Genomic DNA, 20,331 nt, shown 5'->3' on the forward strand with positions numbered 1-20,331 from the left:
GTGATTTTTACATGGACTGCTTTTGAGGTGCTTGGCTTCAAATAACTTAATTTGCTTCCAATTAAAGCACCTGAAGTTTGCTTCTGAACTATTGACCCAAGTTAGATTGCATCCAAAGTAAGCTACCATGAATGTTATTGTGGAAACATGTACCCGTGAAATCATACAGCATGGAAGATGCCCATTAAACTCAATCATTCTGTGCTGGCCCTTTCAAAATTTTAATTTAAAGCAGTCAGTCTTCTTTGCTCTTTCCTGAAGATCATCAGAAAAAAAGTGTTTTTGGATTGATGATATGTATCCATCCTTCAGACCTTTTTGCTAACTCCCTCTGGTTACTGATTCACCTGCCAGTGAAAACCATTTCTCCATTATTCTTATCTGAATTCCTAATTATTTTGAACACCTGTTAAATCTCCTCTTGACCATGACTACTCTTAAGTCAAAAAATCCCAGATTCACTAGTCGTGCCACATAATCAGTCCCTCATTCCTTTTTAAAAATGTTTTAGAGTACCCATTTTTTCTCCAACTAAGGGGCAATTTAGCGTGGCCAATCCACCTGACCTGTACATCTTTGGGTTGTGGGGGTGAAAGCCATGCAGACATGGGGAGAATGTGCAAACTCCACACGGACAGTGACTCAGGGCCGGGATTCAAAACGGATCCTCAGCACCGCAGTCCCAGTGCTAACCACTGTGCCACATGCTGCCCTAGTCCCTCATTCCTGGTGTAATTCTGTTCAATCTTCTCTATACCCCTTTCAAGGAATTGACATTTCTTCCTGAAGTGTGCTTCCCAGAATAGGACAAAGCAATTAGCCAAAGGATAACCAGTGGTTTATTAAAGATTTAGCCTAACTTCTCTTTATAAAGCCAAGAATCCCATAAGCTTTTTAATAAAAATCAACTTGTTCTGCCTCCTTCAAAAGATTTGTGCCATGAGAAACACTGTCTGCACCACCACTCCTTTTTTTTTAAATTCAAGGGCTTTTCATACGTACAAAGTCAGAAGACCAACCAAACAACTCTATAAACAACCAACAGCCCCCCACCCCACCTGATGACACTCCCTTCTCACATCCCGCCATCCCCGCTTTTACCCCACCCCACCCCCTTGCTGACCTCACCTCATTGAAGAGGTTATCATCCGTCAGGTCACTCACCCACACCCCTGCTTTTGTCAGCTCCAAAACATCGACCTCTCTCGCCCTATGGACTACTGGCTCTTCCGATACTCCCACCACCTCCACACCCAGCACTGTGGTCATTACATCTGTAAACTCCTTCCAGAACCCCCTCAATCTTGGATGCGCCCAAAACGTGTGGAAGTGATTTGCGGTGCCCCCCCGCGCACCGCCAAAACCTATCCCCTACCCCCTCAAAGAACCTACTCATCCTCGCCACCATCATATGCGCCCTATGTACCACTTTGAGCTGGATGAGGCTTAGCCTCTCGCACACGAGGACGCGTTCACCCTCCGTAGGCCTCTGCCCACGTCTCGGCCCGCACCGCCTCTCCCAGCTTCTCCCATGCCTCAGCCCCCACCTCTCCTCCCACTTGCACTTAATATCCTCCACCAAGGCTCCCTCCCAATCCATCAACCTCTTATAAACATCTGACACCTTACCCTCCCTATTTCTCCCCTCGACAGCACCTTGCCCTGCAACCCCAGGGGTGGCCGCTCTCCTTACAAAGTCCCGAACCTGCAGGTAACTAAAGCCATTCCCCTTGGGCAATTCATACTCTTCCTCCAGGTCCTCCAACCTCACACATTTGCCCCCTATAAACAGATCGCCAAAGCGCTGAATTCATCCTTGCTGCCACCCCTGAAACATTGCATCCAGCCCCGCTGGTGCAAACCTACGGTTATTACAGATCGGTGTCCACACTGAGGCACATCCAGCCCCAAATGCTGCCTCCACTGCCCCCTTGTCCTCATGGTCAACACCACCACTGGGCTCACTGAGTACCTGGCCAGTGAGAACAGTAGAGGCACAAACAGCAAAGCCCTTAAATGTGTTCTCCTACACGATGCCATCCCCTCCCCTACAACCCACTTCCTAACCATAGTGATATTTGCCGTCCAGTAGTAATTCATCATATTCGGCAGCCCCCTCCTGCCCCTACTCCACGAAAGCCCCCCTAACCTGCAGGGTCTTCTCCACCCACACAAATCCAGAGATCACGCATTGATATTAAAAAAACGTCTTTGAGACGAAGATTGGGAGGTTCTGAAACACAAACAAACCTTGACAGCACCGTCATTTTTAGGTCTGCACTCGCCCTGCCAGCGATAGCGGCAGCACATCCTACCTCTTAAAATCTGCTCCACCAACCAAGCCAGGTTCAGTTTGTGCAACTGTGCCAAGCCCCATTTCACCTGAATACCCAAGTATCTAAAACTCGCCCACCACCCTGAAACGCAACTCCCCTAACCTCTTTTCCGGTCCTCCAACCTCAACTGGGAACATGTTGCTTTTCCCCATATTCAACTTGTATCCCAAGAACCGGCCAAATTCCCCTTAATCCCCATAATGCCTCCGACACTGCCCAATGGGTAGCCCCCCCCCCCCCCCCCAATGCGCACGCGCGCACACACACACTTGATCCCTCTCCAGGCCCTCGATGCCCTGAGTGCCATTGCCAGCGGCTATATCGTCAAGGCGAAGAGCCAGGGGAGAGGGGGCATCCCTGCCTCTTTTCACGATGCAGCCCAAACTCACTCTGTTCGTCTGCATTTGCGACCCCGCTTTATAAAGCAGCCAGACCCAGTGCACAAGACCCTGCCTGGACCAAAACCACTCCAGCAGATACACCCACTCTGCCCGATAAAACGTCTTCCCCACGCCTACTACCACCTCCACTTCTTGCCCCTCCAAAGGTATCATGATTACATTAAGCAGCCTCCTGACATTTGCCGACAACTGCATCCACTTACAAAACCCATTTGATCTTCACCTATCACCCCCTGGGCGCAGGCCTCTATCCGTGAGGTCAACGGCTTCGCCAGCGGCTTGGTATCTAGGTTCAGTAGTGATATCGGGCCGTATAATAAGACCATAAGACATAGGAGCAGAATTAGGCCACTTGACCCATCAAGTCTGCTCCGCCATTCAATCATGGCTGATATTTTCTCATCCCCATTCTCCTGCCTTCTCCCCATAACCCCTGATCCCCTTATTAATCAAGAACTTCTCTGTCTTAAAGACACTCAGTGAATTGGCCTCCACAGCCTTCTGCGGCAGAGTTCCACAGATTCACCACCCTCTGGCTGAAAAATTCCTCCTCATCTCTGTTTTAAAGGATCGTCCCTTTAATCTGAGATGGTGTCCTCTGCCCCTAGTTTTTCCTACAAGTGGAAACGTCCCCTCCGCGTCCACTCTATCCAGGCCTCGCAGTATCCTGTAAGTTTCAATAAGATCCCCTCTCATCCTTCAAAACGCCAACGAGTACAGACCCAGAGTCCTCAAACGTTCCTCATACGACAAGTATGACCTGCACTGCTCTGGATCCTTATCCTTCTTTAATATCAAGGAGATGGAAGCCTTTTTATAGACCTCTACCAGGAACCCGTCTGGCCTCATGCCCCATACTCTCCATCACCTCCCTCAACCCGATTGGGGGCCCCCAGCCCCTGAACCAGCCCCGTCTCCACTTTTTGGGAAACTCCAGCCCATCCAGAAACCACCTCAAACACCCCATTCACCCCCTCCGGGTCCATCATCATCTTGCTCTGACCATCCCTCACTCTGCCAATCTCCCTCGCCGCCTCTTGCTTTCTCAGCTGATTGGCCAACATCCTGCTCGCCTTCTTCCTGTGCTCATACACTGCTCCTCTGTAACTGCCCCACCGCCTTCCCGATAGAAGCTAGCCCAAACTCCATCTGGAACCTCTGCCTGTTCTCCACCCACCCTTGCCTTCATATTCAGCTCTGAATGAAACATCTGCCCCACCCATCCCTTTCTCAGCCTTGTCTGGTCCCCTGTCTTCAGGTCCACTGCAAAAAGGCCACGTCCACCTTCAGACTCCTCAGATATGCGAACACATGCGACCGTTTAACCGACCCATTCAACTCACTCACGTTCCACGTGACCACCCTGGTCAGGGGGCTTCTCATTTAAGAAGTTCACCAGTTGGTCCATCGACCACTGAGCCGGCAGGGCCGCTCCCTGTCCCTCCGCCATCTCCATGTATGTTGCAGGCGCCACACCAGCTCCAACCGACTGATTCCCTCTTTCGACCATTTCTGCCTCTCGGCTCCATACACCAGAGGGTCAATCTCTTCCCCTCATTCTCTTACACCTTTTTTCCTCTTCAAATCCACCCATTAACCAGGGGAAACGTCCGAACGAGCGGGAGCCACCAAAAGTGTGACCATGCACTCCATGGTTGCCACCGGAAGTCGTAAATATTAAATTGATGTTTAATTGGACCACTATCTTGCAGCACTGATTTTAGCAAGCGGGTGGAGAAAAATCTGGGCAGCACATTGCAACTGAGCCGAATCATTGACAGATTTCAATTTCCACTCTAATCACAAACCTGGAAGAATAGAATTTTGGTTGAGTGTGAAAATGTGCTGTGGAACAGGTCAGCTATTTACAAGGCTCCAAATCAAAATAGTTTCAAGTTTGTTTGGTAGTACATGCTGTTTCCCTAGTGCAGTTTCTATATTTGTACTGAAGTTTTAGGGAGGTAGACTCCAGCACAATTAATATATGCCCCTGCACCCGAAATGTTTTCCCACATGCTGTAATATCACCTCATCTCTTCGAGCCATTCAATCTTCGTTTTCAAATCTAAGCTCTGGCTTTTTCCCTATCTGTTCTGAATGCCAGTGGCAAAGACTTAGTGGACCTTGTCTGCAATATCTGTCTATGCAGCTCCTTCAGACACCACTATTTCTTTTCCCTAACACCCTATCACTAGTTTCTCCCATTCCTCCCATCAACCATTTTCTTCAATCTCTGGAACATTGCCCAGCATCATTAGCTCATCCCCACCATAGTCAAAGCCTTAACCTGTGGTACTGTCAGCTGATGATTGCACTTACTGATTGTCCACCTAGGGTGTCTCCCAAGCAGTGATTGATTCCAGACATTGATTCCAATGTCCAAATTTACAACCTTCCACAGTCTTGTGTCTCAAATATGTTCTGCTTGCAGATCACTGAAAACCAACTTACCACCTCCTTCCAATGAACCAATTTTTGTTATTCGTGTCTTAATCCCTCTATCACTTGCGGCCAATTGGTCCCCTGCTGTCTTCCTTTATATCTGCTTGCTGCATTACTGCTTCCTTTATTCTGCTATAACTCCTGCCCCAGCCCCATCTCCCCACACAACCCCATGCTTTTGAAATGGCTGCTTATCCCTACCTATTCAACCATGCCATTGATTTCCTGCCCTGACATATGCTTTGTTCATTTTGACTCCAAAAGTGCTTCTGAATGTTTCTTTATATTAAAGATGCTATACAAATGTAAGTTTTGTTGTCTGATAGCTGATTTTAATCTCTGTACACCTTGTGCTCAGATTGCCATCTCCATCTTTTTAAGTTAGGATTTCTGTTGCGCACTGGAATTGTGCTATGCTCTTATGATAAAATTGTTCTGTTTGTAGATGCCATGTAAAGTATTTTGATGTAAGTCAAAGATTAGTAATATACAGTCAAAAAGCAGCACTGTGCATAGAAAATGACTGGATTAAGGCAATCTGTCTTTACTGAGGTGAGTGAAAATATTGGGCGATGTGGAAGGTTGATGTGAGGTCTTCAATATGCATTTAGTCTCCTGATATTATCGGAGATGTAGGTTCTGTAATATCGTAGACAGAAACTCTGCCCATGTAGATGACTGCTGATTCAATTGATTCTTTTGTAGTTGGAGATGAAGATGTACAGATTGTTTTTGTACTGGCACCCACACCTGAGCAAGCAGCTCTAGCAAAGCAACTGCAGCTTCCTCCAACATTCTTCTGCTACAAGAACAAGCCTGGCTATTTTAGTGATGACGATGAGGATGGTAAGATCTGCTGAGTCCGAATATTAGTCCTTTCTGGTGATTCAAAAGTTTATTTGTATATTTATAACTCAAGGAAGATTAGTACTACCATTCTTAAGACTGCAAAATGAACCCCATTCATTTTTTTTCTCGACTGTCAATCTTTGAGACTTCAACTAGTGCAAAACAGAAAATTAATCCTTTTTTCATTTCTTTCAGCCCTCCGCTCTTTCTCACTCGGTCTGCACATGCTCTCACAATATGCCTCCCTTGCCCTTGCACATAGATAGAAAGTTAAATTATTTGACTTCTGTTAATGGCTCAACAGAACATATTGTCATCTAATGTGTTTGGATATTTGAGAAGGAGAATAATACTTTAAAATAAACTCTTTATAAATACATTGGACAACCCTCTAAGCTAGATTTTACACTTCAATCCCTGTAGCAAATTACAAATACCAAATTAAACTATGTCTCTGTTTAAGATGAAGACTATGAAACCGCTGTTAAAAATCTCCATGGAAAATTGTATCCAGACAAGCCAGAAAAACAAAAGACATTTAATGCAGGTACAGATTTTAAATTGAAACAAAAACAGTCTTGTAAATCAAACTACCAGATTATTAATTTCAGAGTCTTTTGCTAGGTGAAACCTTGAGAACTGATAGAAATTTGGCTCCAGGTGACCAAGGAGAGCTGTTGCATCCTAATGAACCAAAATACTTTCCTGATGCAGGTAATTTTTTTAACCCAACATACTTTTTAAAACTATAAAAACTTAGTTTTAATTGGGATTTTTATATTTAAGTTTTGTGCCAGAAACTTATAAAAGGTTTGGTGAAAGTTTGTACCCAGATTACCAAGTAAATAGGTGTACCAATGTGAATCATGGCGGCAAGACTCTGAAATGGGCACTGTTTTTTTTACAGAGGATTTATTTCTGATTTGTGTGTCAAATTTTATACACTCTATTTTCCGATTCCAGGTGTGTCCTTGCAAACCAGTGATATCAAGCTCTATGTAGATGAACAAAGAGAACACAAATTATGTGCAGCAGGTAAGTGTTTGAAAAGGTCTCTACTTTTGAAGCTATCAATGTGTTTTTGATATTAGTATTGGCCCTGTAAATTGAATTACATGGGTTGAGCAGATGGCTACAAGTTTGCAGCTTAGTCGATCTTTAATTTTTGGTGTGTTTATAAATAGATAATGGGTGTTTCTAAATGCCTAAAGCTGTGCAACAGCATTTAGTGAAGAGCTTTGTTGGGTCTGAAAAAAATGAAAGACTTTTTTGTATTCTGTGGAAAGTGCAAATACTTAGAGATTTGCATATACTACGATCATTACGCTTTGAAGAAAGTGTACTTTCCGAATTTTAAACAACAAAAGTACTCCAGCACTTTATAAAAAGGGATAACAAACGTTTTCCCATTTGCTTCATTTAGGGCACCAAGAATTTGTCCCAAGTTGTAGCTCCTACCTAGTACTCAGTCCACCTTGCTCCCAACTGCAATATTTGTGCATCCCCATTCTCTCCACCAGCTTTCCCACCCTCCACTCAAACAATTGATTGCCAGGGAATAGTAAAACGACAAAACTAAAGCACAATGGAGTCATGCTCAGTGCTTCAATTTAACTTTTATCTCGTCCAAATATTTCAACTGAACACCTTGAAATTTATTTGGGGCTAGTTTTGTCCCATTATTTTGCATAGCCCAACATCACTAGCTCATTCGTTGCAGCACTTTATACCTTTTGAGTCTGGCTGCCAAGTAGATCATGCCTGTAGAGACTCTACATGCCTTGGGTCTATGTCTGGATTTTCTGAGATTGGCACATGCACCAGTCATTGGACCAATCATTGTAAAGGATTGATGAGAGAAGTTGACTTGTTCAAGGTTAATAGTGCAACATTCTGAAATTCAGTTTTTTTCTTGGCATCCTGTGTGTGTGTGTGTGGGGGGGGCGGGGGGGGGCTACATTGTTTTGAAGGAACATGAGACTGATCATTTGATTATTACACAGCAATTTATACTGAAGTCATTTTTTTCAAAAGTTTTGATCAGATTTTTTATCGCAAATTTTTATAACTATACTTTGCATAGACTCCAGTGGGGATAATCTCACAGAAGATGGTGAAAAAGACTGTATCCTTGTGTGGGAGAAGGTGCCAACCCCTGAGGAGAAATTAAAGGCTGAAAAGTTATTGCTTCCTTCCACATTTTTTTGTGGTCTGAGCAGCGACACTGAAGGAGAGAAGGAAGAAGATGATTTCGAGACTCAAATGAGAAAAATAGGGGAATTACAAGTGAGATTTTAAAATGCCTTGATATAACCAATTGATCGTTAATCCTGGTAATGGCCCTCATTCAGATCATTGCAACACACAGTTGGCCCAATTGAGGACCTACAAATATTGTCACAATTTTTCACAAAAATAACCCCTCATTTGGGACTGGACATTTGTTTATTAGATAACAAAATTGAGGCTCTGCCTTTCTGAAGTAAATACTATTTGAAACTATCAAAATATGTAACGAAAATCAGAAAATACTGGAAAAATTCACCCAGTCTGAGCCCATATGACTTCAGAATGATACGGACTCGAAACACAAGCACTGTTTCTCTCTCCGCAGATGCTGCGGAGCTTTTCCAGCATTTTCTGTTATTTCAGATTTCCAGCAATACTTTTGCTTTCAGAAATAAATGTAGTTTGCTACTCCTGGAATTCAGTTGCATTTTGCAACTGGAGTGGCATTGCAGTTGTCAATTAATATTTAATGTTGTGCTATTTGGCTTAAAATGGAATAGCATGATTTTGTTTAATTTAAATAGTAAAGTATATTCTTTTGTCTCTAAATTGATCTTTTGTATTATATTAAAGAAGTCTTTGGAAATTGGTTAATTAGAACAAAAATACCATTGTTTTAACAAATGTCCCTTGTGAACCCTATTTTTTTTATTGCAGTTAATTAAGATGTGGTAATGATTTGTTTTTGTTACAGATAGCACAGGAAAAAACTATCAGCAGCTCCACTGATGTAGGTTCTGAAGTCCAGTTGAATGAGCACACTAGTTCTCCACAAGTTAACGTTTTAGAGACTGAACCAGACTCGACAGTACAATTTGAAATTATGGAATTTCCAGATGTGGATTCCTGCAGGCCCATTGATTTAACGACTAAAAAAGAAATGGAACCTGATTCCACTATTCAAGGTACAAAAAGCCGACAGGTGATAAGAATTGGGGTAGAAATATTCTCCAGATTTGCGAAAAGGGATGCATCAGTGTAGGAGTCAAAATCATTCTTAGACCCAAAAGATTGCAGTATATTCTAGACCCTAAGGATGGGTAGTTTCCTCAGAAGAACTTGTAATGGAAACCGTAAGGTGCCTTTTCATTTTTTTTGTATTTGTTCAACGATTGTGGGTGCATCTGATCTGAGACATTACTGTGGAGAGCTTGAAAAGTGACATTATTTCATAAGATATAGGAGCAGAATTAGGCTATTCGGCTCATCGATTCTGCTCCGCCATTCTATCATGGCTGATATGTTCATCATCTACCTACAGTGTTACAGACCAAGAGCTGGATTGTGAAATCAGCCAGAGCATCTCCTCCCTAGAACACATGACCTAGGCGCAGGAGTAGGCAATTTAGCCTCCCGAGCCTAACATCCTCAATGTGTTCATGGCTGATCCCATCCTGACCTCAACTCCACCGTCCTGCCCGTTCTCCATAACCCTTCAACCCATTACCAATTAAAATCTGTCGTAACTTCTCCTTAAATTTACTGGCCCTGCATCCACTGCACTCTGGGGTAGCGAATTCCACAGATTCACAACCCTTTGGGAGAAGTAGTTTTTCCTCAAGTCTGTTTCAAATTTGCTACCTCTTATTCACAGGTTATGTATGACCTCTCGTTTTAGAATGCCCCACAAGAGGAAGCATCAGCTCCATGTCTACTTTATCCATACCTTTTAACATCTTGTATACCTCAATTTGTTCTCTCCTCCTTCTTCTAAAATCCAGAGAGTATAGGCCTAAACTGTTCAATCTCTCCTCATTCAACAAACCCTCCATCTCTGGAATCAGTCTAGTGAACCTCCTCTGAACTGCCTCCGATGCCACTACATCTTTCCTCAAATAAGGGGACCAAAACTGTGCACAATACTCCAGGTCTGGTCTTACCAATGCCTTTTATAGTTGCAACAATACTTCCTTACCTTTATACTCAATTCCTTTTATTATAAATGCCAACGCTCCATTTGCTTTGCTTATTATCTGCTGTACCTGCATGCTAGTTTTCTGTGACTCATGCACGAGGACACCCAGATCCTTCTGCATCGCAGCACCCTGAAGTTTCTCCGTAATACTGTGGTTAATTTTCATATGGCAGTTGCATTGAATTAAAATAGTTTGAGCAGTGCTGTTTTGAGTTGGCTCTATTACACAGAAACTACGTGTATCTCCAATATCTGCTTGGATATTAATTTAAAATCTGCTACTATTCAGAATCATGTTACAGCTATTTTCCTTAAAGGTCCGATCACATTTAGACCACAAGTGAATCATCTTTTGTGTCTCTATACTCAGTTGATCCATCGCTGGTTTACAAGTGAATCGTTTGTTCATGTTTGAAAATCTTTGAAACCAGTTCAAACTTAGTTGAGCTTTTGAGGGAACTGGGCCTTTGGTTTTGACACAGGTTTTTAAAAAATATTTTATTCAAGGCATTTTAATATAAACAAACAAAAGCAGAACAATCATACAACGTTATAAACAACCGCTCCCCCAATACTGCCCCCTTCTCACATCCTGCCTTCCCAATTTTAACCCCCTTACCTCCCCCGCCCCCCCCCAACTTTGCTGACCCCTCAAATCTCCTTCAAGAAATCAATAAACGGCTTCCACCGCCGAATGAACCCATCGACTGACTCCATCAGGACGAACTTGACGGTCCCCAGCCTCTGGAATTCCACCTGGCCGTTCACCCACACCCCTGCTTTCGGCGGCTCCGAGTCCCTCCACCCAAGTAAAATCCGTCTCTGACTATTAGGGTGGCAAAGGCTAAAACATCAGCCTCCCTTGCCCCCTGAACTCCTGGGTCTTCCGACACCCCGAATATCGCCAACTTTGAACCCTGGGCTGCCTTCTCTCCCAGCACCTCGGACATTACGCCTGCAGACACCTGCCAGAAGCCCCTCAGCTTCAAACAGAGCGGTACAGTCGAAAAAGTGGTTAGCACTGTTGCTTCATAGCGCCAAGGACCTCTGGTTTGATTCCTGGCTTCTCACTGTGCAGAGTCTGCACGTTCTCCCCATGTCTGCCTGAGTTTCCTCTGGGTGCTCCTGTTTCCTCTCTCAAGCCCCGAAAGACGTGCTTGTTAGGTGAAGTGGGCATAACTTTATTGCAGTGTTAATGTAAAACTATTTGTGACACTAATAAAGTTATTATTATTAATGCCCAATACATGTGGACATGATTCATGGGTCTCCCACGCACCACCCACACCTAGCCTCTGCCCCCCTCAGAAAAACCGACTCGTCCATGTTATCGTCATATGTGCCCAATGAACTACTTTAAACTGAATGAGGCTTAACCTTGGATTTTGGCCGCCCTCTCCTTTTGCCTCGTGGGTATGCTATTTTGTCCGCCTGCTTCTGTCGTCTCTTCGGCTCCTCAAGCTCCCGTTCAATGACATCCTTCCTCGGTTACCCTCAAATTGTTGAGGGATTTTTTCCCCTTGACATTTGAGCAAAATTCAACTAAAAGTGCCTTTTATTTGTCCCGGTTTGGAGGGGAGCCACCTGATGTGCCTCCTCTCAGCACATCACTGTCACCAGACGTCCCTTATCCCACTTTCTGACTGGTCGGCGTGACCCACCACTGGACTAAATCCAGGCCTTGTTGTAACAGAGTCTCAACTGTCCTAGCAAGTCACTCAGTTCTTGGGCAATTAGGGTGGGCCACAAATGCTGGCCCAGCCAGCAAGACCCACATCCCAAGAATGAATTGTTAAAAATGCAATACAGCAACTCGCTTAGGCATCTTTGGTGCCTATGACCTACAACACTGAAAGGGCAAGAACAGCAAAGTGCAAGGAAGCTTTCCTCAAAATCTATTTGATTTGTTTATTTCATTGCTGGGCCCAAATCCTGCAACTCCTTAACAGCACTGTAGAGTATCTTCTTCACACTGATTGTAATAGTTTAAGAAGTTGCCTCTCCACTCCTTTTACGAGGGCGGTCAACAGATAGACAATAATTACTGACCTAGCCATCGACGTCCACATCCTGTCAATGAACGAAAAAGACCTGGGGCGAAATTCTCCCGAAACGGCGCGATGTCCGCCGACTGGCGCCCAAAACGGCGCCAATCAGACGGGCATCGCGCCGCCCCAAAGGTGCGGAATGCTCCGCTTCTTTGGGGGCCGAGCCCCAACATTGAGGGGCTAGGCCCGCGCCGGAGGAATTTCCGCCCCGCCAGCTGGCGGAAACGGCCTTTGTTGCCCCGCCAGCTGGCGCGGAAATGGCATCTCCGGGCGTTTCCCACGCATGCGCAGTGGAGGGAGTCTCTTCCGCCTCCGCCATGGTGGAGATTGTGGCGGAGGCGGAAGGGAAAGAGTGCCCCCACGGCACAGGCCCGCCCGCGGACTGGTGGGCCCTGATCGTGGGCCAGGCCACCGTGGGGGCACCCCCTGGGGCCAGATCGCCCCGCGCCCCCTCCAGGACCCCGGAGCCCACCCAGGCCGCCTTGTCCCGCCGTTCAAAAGGTGGTTTAATCCACGCCGGCGGGACAGGCAATTTATTGGCGGGACTTCGGCCCATCCTGGCCGGAGAATCGAGCGGGGGGGCCCGCCAACCGGCGCGGCGCGATTCCCGCCCCCGCCAAATCTCCGGTGCTGGAGACTTCGGCAACCGGCTGGGGTGGGATTCACAGCAGCCCCCGGCGATTCTCCAACCCTGCGGGGGGGGGTCGGAGAATGACGCCCCTGTTGTGTGCCTCAGACCTCTTAACTGGGGTGAAATAATATTTTCTGTTTGCAGCAAGCACCTTGCATCTCAGCACTCTGAACTGGATTTAAATCAAATTCCAAGGTAAAAATAGTGTTCCTATTTTACCAGACCCTACACGAGTAAGGGAATTCATTAATTTTGTAATTCTGAAAACTACTGTGACAGCCATTTTGAAACCAAGTTCAAATTGGTTGATTTGGAAGTTTGCTGAGTAGTTAAAATAGTAATATCTGTACATATTGAAATACATTTTTAAAATTTGGTGGCTTAAATTGCTATTCAAAATTATGGTGAAATACTGCACATATTTGAGACTGTATTATGACTCTAAACATTGTTTATGGCATACCCAATAGCAATTGCTTATTTATTTGTATAGATTATGAATCATTTCTACTGTATTTGTGTTGTTTTAGTTTATAATACAAGTGTTTCTATCTTCCAGAGAATGGGATGTTTGGATTTGGTGAAGCCGAAATAGTTTCTTTCGCAGATTTGGCTGCACAGAGTACAGAAGAATATGGATTTGCTCAGAAAGGTAGCATCAAAGTTGCTGCTTGATAACCATGGAAGTACACACACAAATAGTGTCTTGTTTGGTATAAACCTTTGATTAAGAATACATAAAGACCAGCAATTGATTACAGTAATCATACAGTTTAATTTCCTGGCTATTGTTAACCTGATAATCTTGCAGAATCATTCCCCTGCTGGCATGCGATGGCCTGCTCTGTATCTGGACTCCAGATAGCAACTTGGGTTATCAATGAAAAAAAAAGTACAGAAATTATGCGCACTTTCCCTGTGACCTAATGTTCTTGCCTTTAGTTGCACTGTGTCTTAGATACCAAAAATACTTATGTTTAATTTCTGACGCTTATTGCTATCTCACCCTGGCCAGAGTGAGAAGGTTACCTGGAAATAACAGATCAGGCAGAATCTGAGGAAAGAAACCGAACTAAGATGTCAGGTCTATGACCTTTCACGGACGTTCTGATGAAAATGTCATCGACATGAAACTGAATGTCGACCTGAGCTGCGGAATATTTCTAGAATCTTGTTTTTATTTCACATTTCCAGCATCTGCAGTATTTTGATTTTGTGCAGGTCTTATGGATATTTATTTATCTGTGGTGCCCCCCCCCCCCCCCACCACCACCACTTTACTAATGAGAGTTCAAATCTCAATATGGCAGTTTGGAAATTTGAATTTAGTTTCAAAATTTAATAAATAAAAAGTTGTCAGTTGAAGAGCCCCTGAAGCTATCAGACAAAATCCAAATGGATCACTTCTGGCTCCAAGTGAGCTGCATGAATAAGTAGAAAAGAAGAACAATGAAAGACTAGATCTTGAGTTGCAGGCAAAAATGATTTCCTAGCCACTCCATTTTGAAATTAATGGTAATGCATCGTACAGCACTGTAAATCTTGGGAATTGGCTACATGAATTTTTTCTATCTAAGCTTAATTGTTTACTTGAATCTTTGTGAGCTGTTCAATTTATTCAACTGATGCATGAAAGCAAATTAGTTTTTGATCGCACCTTTTGTGTAGTTATCCTGTTTCCAATTCAGTAATCTTGTTAGAGTGGAATTTTGTCTTTTCTAAACTGAGTACCTATTCATAGTTTGGATATTTTCCAAACAAAATAATTCTGTCTTAACTTTTCTGGCAATTTGCTCTAAAATCTGCACAAATGTTCATGGCTGGGAATGATCAGACTAGAAGCCATTTTATATTCTGAAATTCTCTTGATAATGCAACTTTCTTTAAAAAAACAGAATCCAATTTCACATGGGCAAATGCAGGAACAACTGTGTTTTCTTCAATGATGCCTAGAACTCCATGTGATGAAGATGATGGTACTAATGTGGTATCTAGTGATGATATCCACTTTGAGCCAATAGTTTCTTTACCCGAGGTAAAAAGCATACATTTGTCATACCATTTATGTAATTGTTCAGAGGAAATGTGCCAGAAATGCTACATGTTAGAAGTCTACATGTTTTAGTTGTCTCGTTATTTTTTTTCCCTTTTTATTAATAAATTTAGAATACCCAATTATTTTTTCTCCAATTTAGTGTGGCCAATCCACCTAACCTGCAGATCTTTTGGGTTGTAGGGGTGCAACCCACGCAGACATGGGGAGAATGTACAAACTCCACACCGACAGTGACCCAGGGCCTGGATTCAAACCCGGGTCCTCAGCGCTGCAGTCCCAGTGCTTAACCACTGTCTCATTATTTTAAATTAATCTAGGGTGGCACGGTAGTCCAGTGGTTAGCACTGCTGCCTCAGGACGCCGAGGTCCCAGGTTCGATTCCAGCCTTGGGTCAGTGTCCATGTGGAGTTTGCACTTTCTCCCTGTGTCTGCTTGGGTCTCACCCCCACAACCCAAAAGATGTGCAGGGCAGTTCGATTGGCCACGCTAAATTGCTCCTTAGTTGGATAAAAAATAATTGGATACTCTAAATTTATTTAAAAGAAAGATTTTTGTTTAATGCTAATCTAATTTGTTCATAGTTTAATCTTTGTCACCTAAAATTTAGGCAGTAACTATTATTATGATGCAAGTGCTGCCCAATGTTTGTCCCTTTAGAAGTGCCGAGATCTTGGGAAAGTTGAATTTCCATTGTAGCTCGCATAGCAATGTTGTTAAATTAATAAATGCTACTAATTTCACTAGGTTGAGACAAAATCTGGTGAAGAGGACGAGGAAATTATATTTAAAGAAAGATGCAAACTGTATCGATGGGACCGAGAAACTTCTCAGTGGAAAGAACGTGGTGTTGGAGATCTAAAAATTCTGTATCACTCCCAAAAACAATGTTACCGTATTCTGATGAGACGAGAACAGGTTCTCAAGGTCTGTGCGAACCATGTTATTAATGAGGAAATGGAGCTCAAATTAATGAATACATCGAGTAATGCATTTGTTTGGACTGCAGCAGATTACACGGGTGAGTTTTTGACCTACATTACGTTCAACTCCAAGCTAGTCATGATCACCAACTGTATTGAAGTGAAGAATTTTAATATTCTGTATTGTCTATAAATCCTTTAGAACTCAGTGAAAAAAACACATCTGTTTTCACATTTGGTGAATTGCTATAAAAATATATGTTGCTTGTTATTGGGCAGAAAAATAATATAACTGTTGGTATCTTTTCCAGATGGTGAAGCAAAAATAGAACAACTTGCTGCCCGATTCAAAACTCCTGAGTTGGCTGCTGTTTACAAAAAGAAGTTTGAAGAATGCCAAAATGCACTTTCACAGTTTCAAAAATCTGAGGAATCCCAAGTTATGGCCCAATCAGATAGTAGCAATCCTGTTGTTTATTTTGATGTGTCAGCTGGTGAGGAAGTCTTGGGACGAATTACAATGGAATTGCTCGCAAATAAGGTTCCACGAACAGCCGAAAACTTCAGGGCCCTCTGCACTGGAGAGCGGGGTTTTGGATTTAAAAAATCAATATTTCACCGTGTTATTCCAGAATTTGTTTGCCAGGTAATTATGTGCCTAATTTACCCATGTGTTGGTATCTCGTTTGTAGCTGTAATATAAAATATATATCAATATCTTGTTTCAATGCTGAAAGGTGATGAGAGAGAGTTGGTGTAGTGAATTGCAGAGTCGCCAGCTGAGCTTAGCTATTCCGTGCTTAATGGATTCAGTATCTGTTATGCTGAGGAGCAATTGCTGTCAGTTGCAAGTGAACTTGACTCCACAGCACACATCACTTAAATCAGCATTAATTAGGGTGGCGCAGTGGTTTGCACTGCTGCCTCACGGCGCTGAGGACCCTGGTTCAATTCTGGCCCTGGGTCACTGTTGGTGTGGAATTTGCACATTCTCCTGTGTCTGCATGGGTCTCACCCCCACAACCCAAATATGCACAGGGTTGGTGAATTGGCCATGCCAAATTGCCCCTTAATTGGGAAAAAAATAATTACTAAAAAAAAATGTTTTAATCAGCATGAATTATGTAGAATATACAGCACAGGTGCAGGCATTTTGGTTCTGCTGGTGTTAATGTTCCATATCAGTCTCCTCCCATATAGTCTACCTCCTAGCAGCCTTCCAGCCTTTTCTCATGTTCTCATCTTGTTTCCTTCTTGCTTCTTGTCTCAACTACTTCTTGTGGTATTAAGTATCTCATTTTAATCACTGAATATCTTCTGGGATTTAATCGTTTTTGTTGGGTTCATGGCTTCCAGTTTAAGATTTTAAGTGGAAACCTTTCTCCATTCTCTCCTGTCCAACTTACTAAATTTAAACACCTCTCTCGGATTATCCAAGTTTTTTTTTTCTGAAGGAAAATATTCTAAATGGTTCAGTTTTTCCTTGTAGTTATAATCTTTCAGTTTTGATACCATCTTTGGAATTTTTCTTTGCACTTGTTTCAGTGCTTCTGACTTCAATTTTAAAGTTCATCTGCCACTTAACTGTCCATGCAGGAAGCACCAGGGCACTTTGCACACAGCAAGCTTCTGGTCTGAGAAACAGTAACCTAGATTTTATGGTTGGGGCAAAACAACGGCACTTGCTGTTTTTGCGGGCTTTAGAATGTAGAATAGTTGTTAGCAGTCTGCTCATGGCATCTGCAACAAGAGGATCTTTGGTGTCAGACCAAGGCAAGATACATCAAGGCTCTTAGAATCCCCTCAGCCACAGAATCTAAACCAAGAATTTGAATATAGATTTCAATCATGTACAGAAAAAAGATTGGAAAGAAATATGTGATTAAGATAGTGATGAGACAGGAAAGGTTTTTTTTAAATTGTGTATGATATATAGATATATATACTTAAAATTTCTGCTAAATTATGAAAGAATGAGACTTTACTGTTGTAAAATTAAATTTTCACACCCAGGTAAGTTGTTTGGTAGAAATTGGGGCTGATCACAGTTAAACGTTTTGCTCTAATCCGAAAGCACAAGCCCCAACATTTTCTGGCATGTTTAGCACGGAAAAGAGGGGCTAGTACTGCACCCTCTCACACCCTTGCATTGATTTCAAACCTATGTCTATTGATGAGGTGCCATTATTGAACACCTTGTAGCAAGTGGTGACTGATCTTAACTTCCAGATTTCTGGCTTTAATTTCATGTGGATAGACTTCAGATTTGCTTGATAATAGAGGGCACTTTTAGTCTTGCCATTATTCTCGATTATAAAATTTAGACCAATATGTCAGTTGGTATTATATTACTTACAGTGAGGTTGAGACTGAGACACATAACTCCTTCCAGGTTATATGCCAAATTAAGTTTAATTTTCAGTGGTAACATTGCATCACTTTGCAATCACAATAACTGAAGTTTGTCCAGTTAAATTCAAGGGGCAATCACAATAACAGTGAAGCTTGTCCAGTTAAATTCAAGGAAGATGCAGCAGATAATTTGACCCAGGAAGAGATGGCATTGACTCAATGGGGGAGGATGATATGCTATATAGATCTGTGCCTGGATAATTGGCTCCTTCTGTCTTCACTGCCATGTGTCCTGCCCATCCGCTCCATTATTCTGTTGTCCTGTGCCATCTTTTATCTTCCCATTGTCTTCTCCCTGTTTCAATTCTCTGCCATGTTCAAACGCTTGTTTGAATAGTGGGAATGCAAATATATCCATTAAGATAAACTATCATTGGTCTCAATTGATTGGTTTAAGGATTTCAAAAAAATTGCAACTATAGATTGGACGTAAAGTTCTGAATCTAAAACACTTTATTTTCTCCAGTTTGGGGCTGATTTACTTCAGTTTCTGGAGTAACTTCAGCTAAAGGTAAACTTTTTAAATGGCTTGCTCGTTTTCAGTTTATACTCTTGCTAATTATTTTCTGAAAGGCTGCTGTAGGGAGTGGGCTGGAATTTAAAATCAGCAAGAAGGTAGTGTTACTTAAATATCATTGGTGGAGAAGCAGGTGAGGATGCAACAGTTGAAATGAGACAACAGAGGAAATGTCCTTGGATATCAGCAGGATCAAGTTTAGAATTTAGGTGGAGAGTATCTTTGTAGTGTTTTGACATTTAACATAAATTGCATTCTGTTTCAGGGTGGTGATATCACAAGGTCCGATGGAACTGGTGGAAAGTCTATTTATGGAGATCAATTTGAAGATGAAAACTTCATTATACATCACACTTGTCCTGGTTTGTTGTCCATGGCAAATAAGGGGCCAAACACCAATAATTCACAGTTCTTCATCACTCTAAAGGAAGCCAAACGTTTAGATTTGAAGCATGTATCTTTTGGCTATGTAAAAGAAGGCATGGATGTTGTGGAGAAAATTGAAAAGTTTGGTTCACAAAGTGGTCACACGAGTAAAATCATTATGATTACTGATTGTGGACAGATTTCGTAAATGGAGAATACCTGGTTTCTCTTTGGTCATGCTCTCTATTTGGGATTTGGAATAGTGTAATATTGGATACTGCCGATGTAAACTGTATTGGTCTAAACATTGGATGTACAAATTATATTGACTGCTACCAGCTGTCAATTTTTTTAGTGTCGAAATTGCATGTTTCAGAATAAAAGTTTTGACAAACATTTAATGAGCAGTGACATTTATCTTAAATGTACACACAACTTGATTTTTGTGACATTGTGCAGTTCTAGCCAACTGTACGGAGCAGTTTTTAAACCTGGCAATCAAAGTTCAGGAAAAATTGTCATTAAGTTGCAACTTTTTAAAAAAAGTGTAACATTTGAGAATTAAGGTGGAACTTAGTAACTGCATTCCTGGACAAAAAGTGGTAATTGCCAAACCGGGTTTGGTAATTTTAACCAGGCTTTGCATATTTTTGTTGCATTCATTTTAGAGCAACCAAAACACTAGGTGTTTTATTTTTCAATTAAAAAATTCTGGAATGGGGTTACATTTGCTGAGGCCCTATTGCCAAGAATAAAGTTGTGCTGTTAACATTGCAAATACTGGAACAGATTTGACACTATTGTAAAATGTAAAGTCTTTTTTAACACAGATTCTAGTATTTGCGAATGTGATTGGCTCTGTAATTTTAAATTGGTAAACTTAAATAATTAAAACCCATAACTTTATACATATTTTTAATAAAGGAATAATTCTATCGGTGATTTGAGCCGTTTCCGTTCTATTGTTTTTTTTCAAATTCAAGCGAACTTGGAAGTGGAGGTACATGCCGTACATTTATTGTATCTTTCTAAATGTTTCAAATGGTGTGTTTATTCCTTATTCCAGGATAATTTCAGTAAGGTATTAGTGAAATGGTGTCTTTAAGAGATTAATTCATGGTTATGCAATTCTCCTAAGTACTGTGCTAT

General features: G+C 42.4%; 1 protein-coding gene across 4 annotated transcripts in view; it reads left to right on the forward strand.

Annotated features, from left to right (window-relative positions):
• Positions 1 to 20,122, forward strand: part of ranbp2 (RAN binding protein 2) — an 81,093-nt gene extending 60,971 nt beyond the window's left edge. For all 4 annotated transcript variants that reach the window (XM_072476696.1, XM_072476697.1, XM_072476700.1 and 1 more), the window contains 11 exons: positions 5,885 to 6,025; positions 6,492 to 6,575; positions 6,653 to 6,742; positions 6,992 to 7,063; positions 8,112 to 8,314; positions 9,012 to 9,222; positions 13,471 to 13,563; positions 14,807 to 14,946; positions 15,712 to 15,985; positions 16,199 to 16,533; positions 19,082 to 20,122. In XM_072476696.1, the coding sequence (XP_072332797.1) occupies positions 5,885 to 6,025; positions 6,492 to 6,575; positions 6,653 to 6,742; positions 6,992 to 7,063; positions 8,112 to 8,314; positions 9,012 to 9,222; positions 13,471 to 13,563; positions 14,807 to 14,946; positions 15,712 to 15,985; positions 16,199 to 16,533; positions 19,082 to 19,390 (1,952 nt within the window). In that variant the 3' untranslated portion in view covers positions 19,391 to 20,122. The remainder of the gene's footprint in view (positions 1 to 5,884; positions 6,026 to 6,491; positions 6,576 to 6,652; positions 6,743 to 6,991; positions 7,064 to 8,111; positions 8,315 to 9,011; positions 9,223 to 13,470; positions 13,564 to 14,806; positions 14,947 to 15,711; positions 15,986 to 16,198; positions 16,534 to 19,081) is intronic.
• The last annotated feature ends 209 nt before the right edge of the window (positions 20,123 to 20,331 follow it).

The sequence above is a fragment of the Scyliorhinus torazame genome, chromosome 15, assembly GCF_047496885.1.
Source record: "Scyliorhinus torazame isolate Kashiwa2021f chromosome 15, sScyTor2.1, whole genome shotgun sequence".
Classification (NCBI taxonomy): domain Eukaryota; kingdom Metazoa; phylum Chordata; class Chondrichthyes; order Carcharhiniformes; family Scyliorhinidae; genus Scyliorhinus; species Scyliorhinus torazame.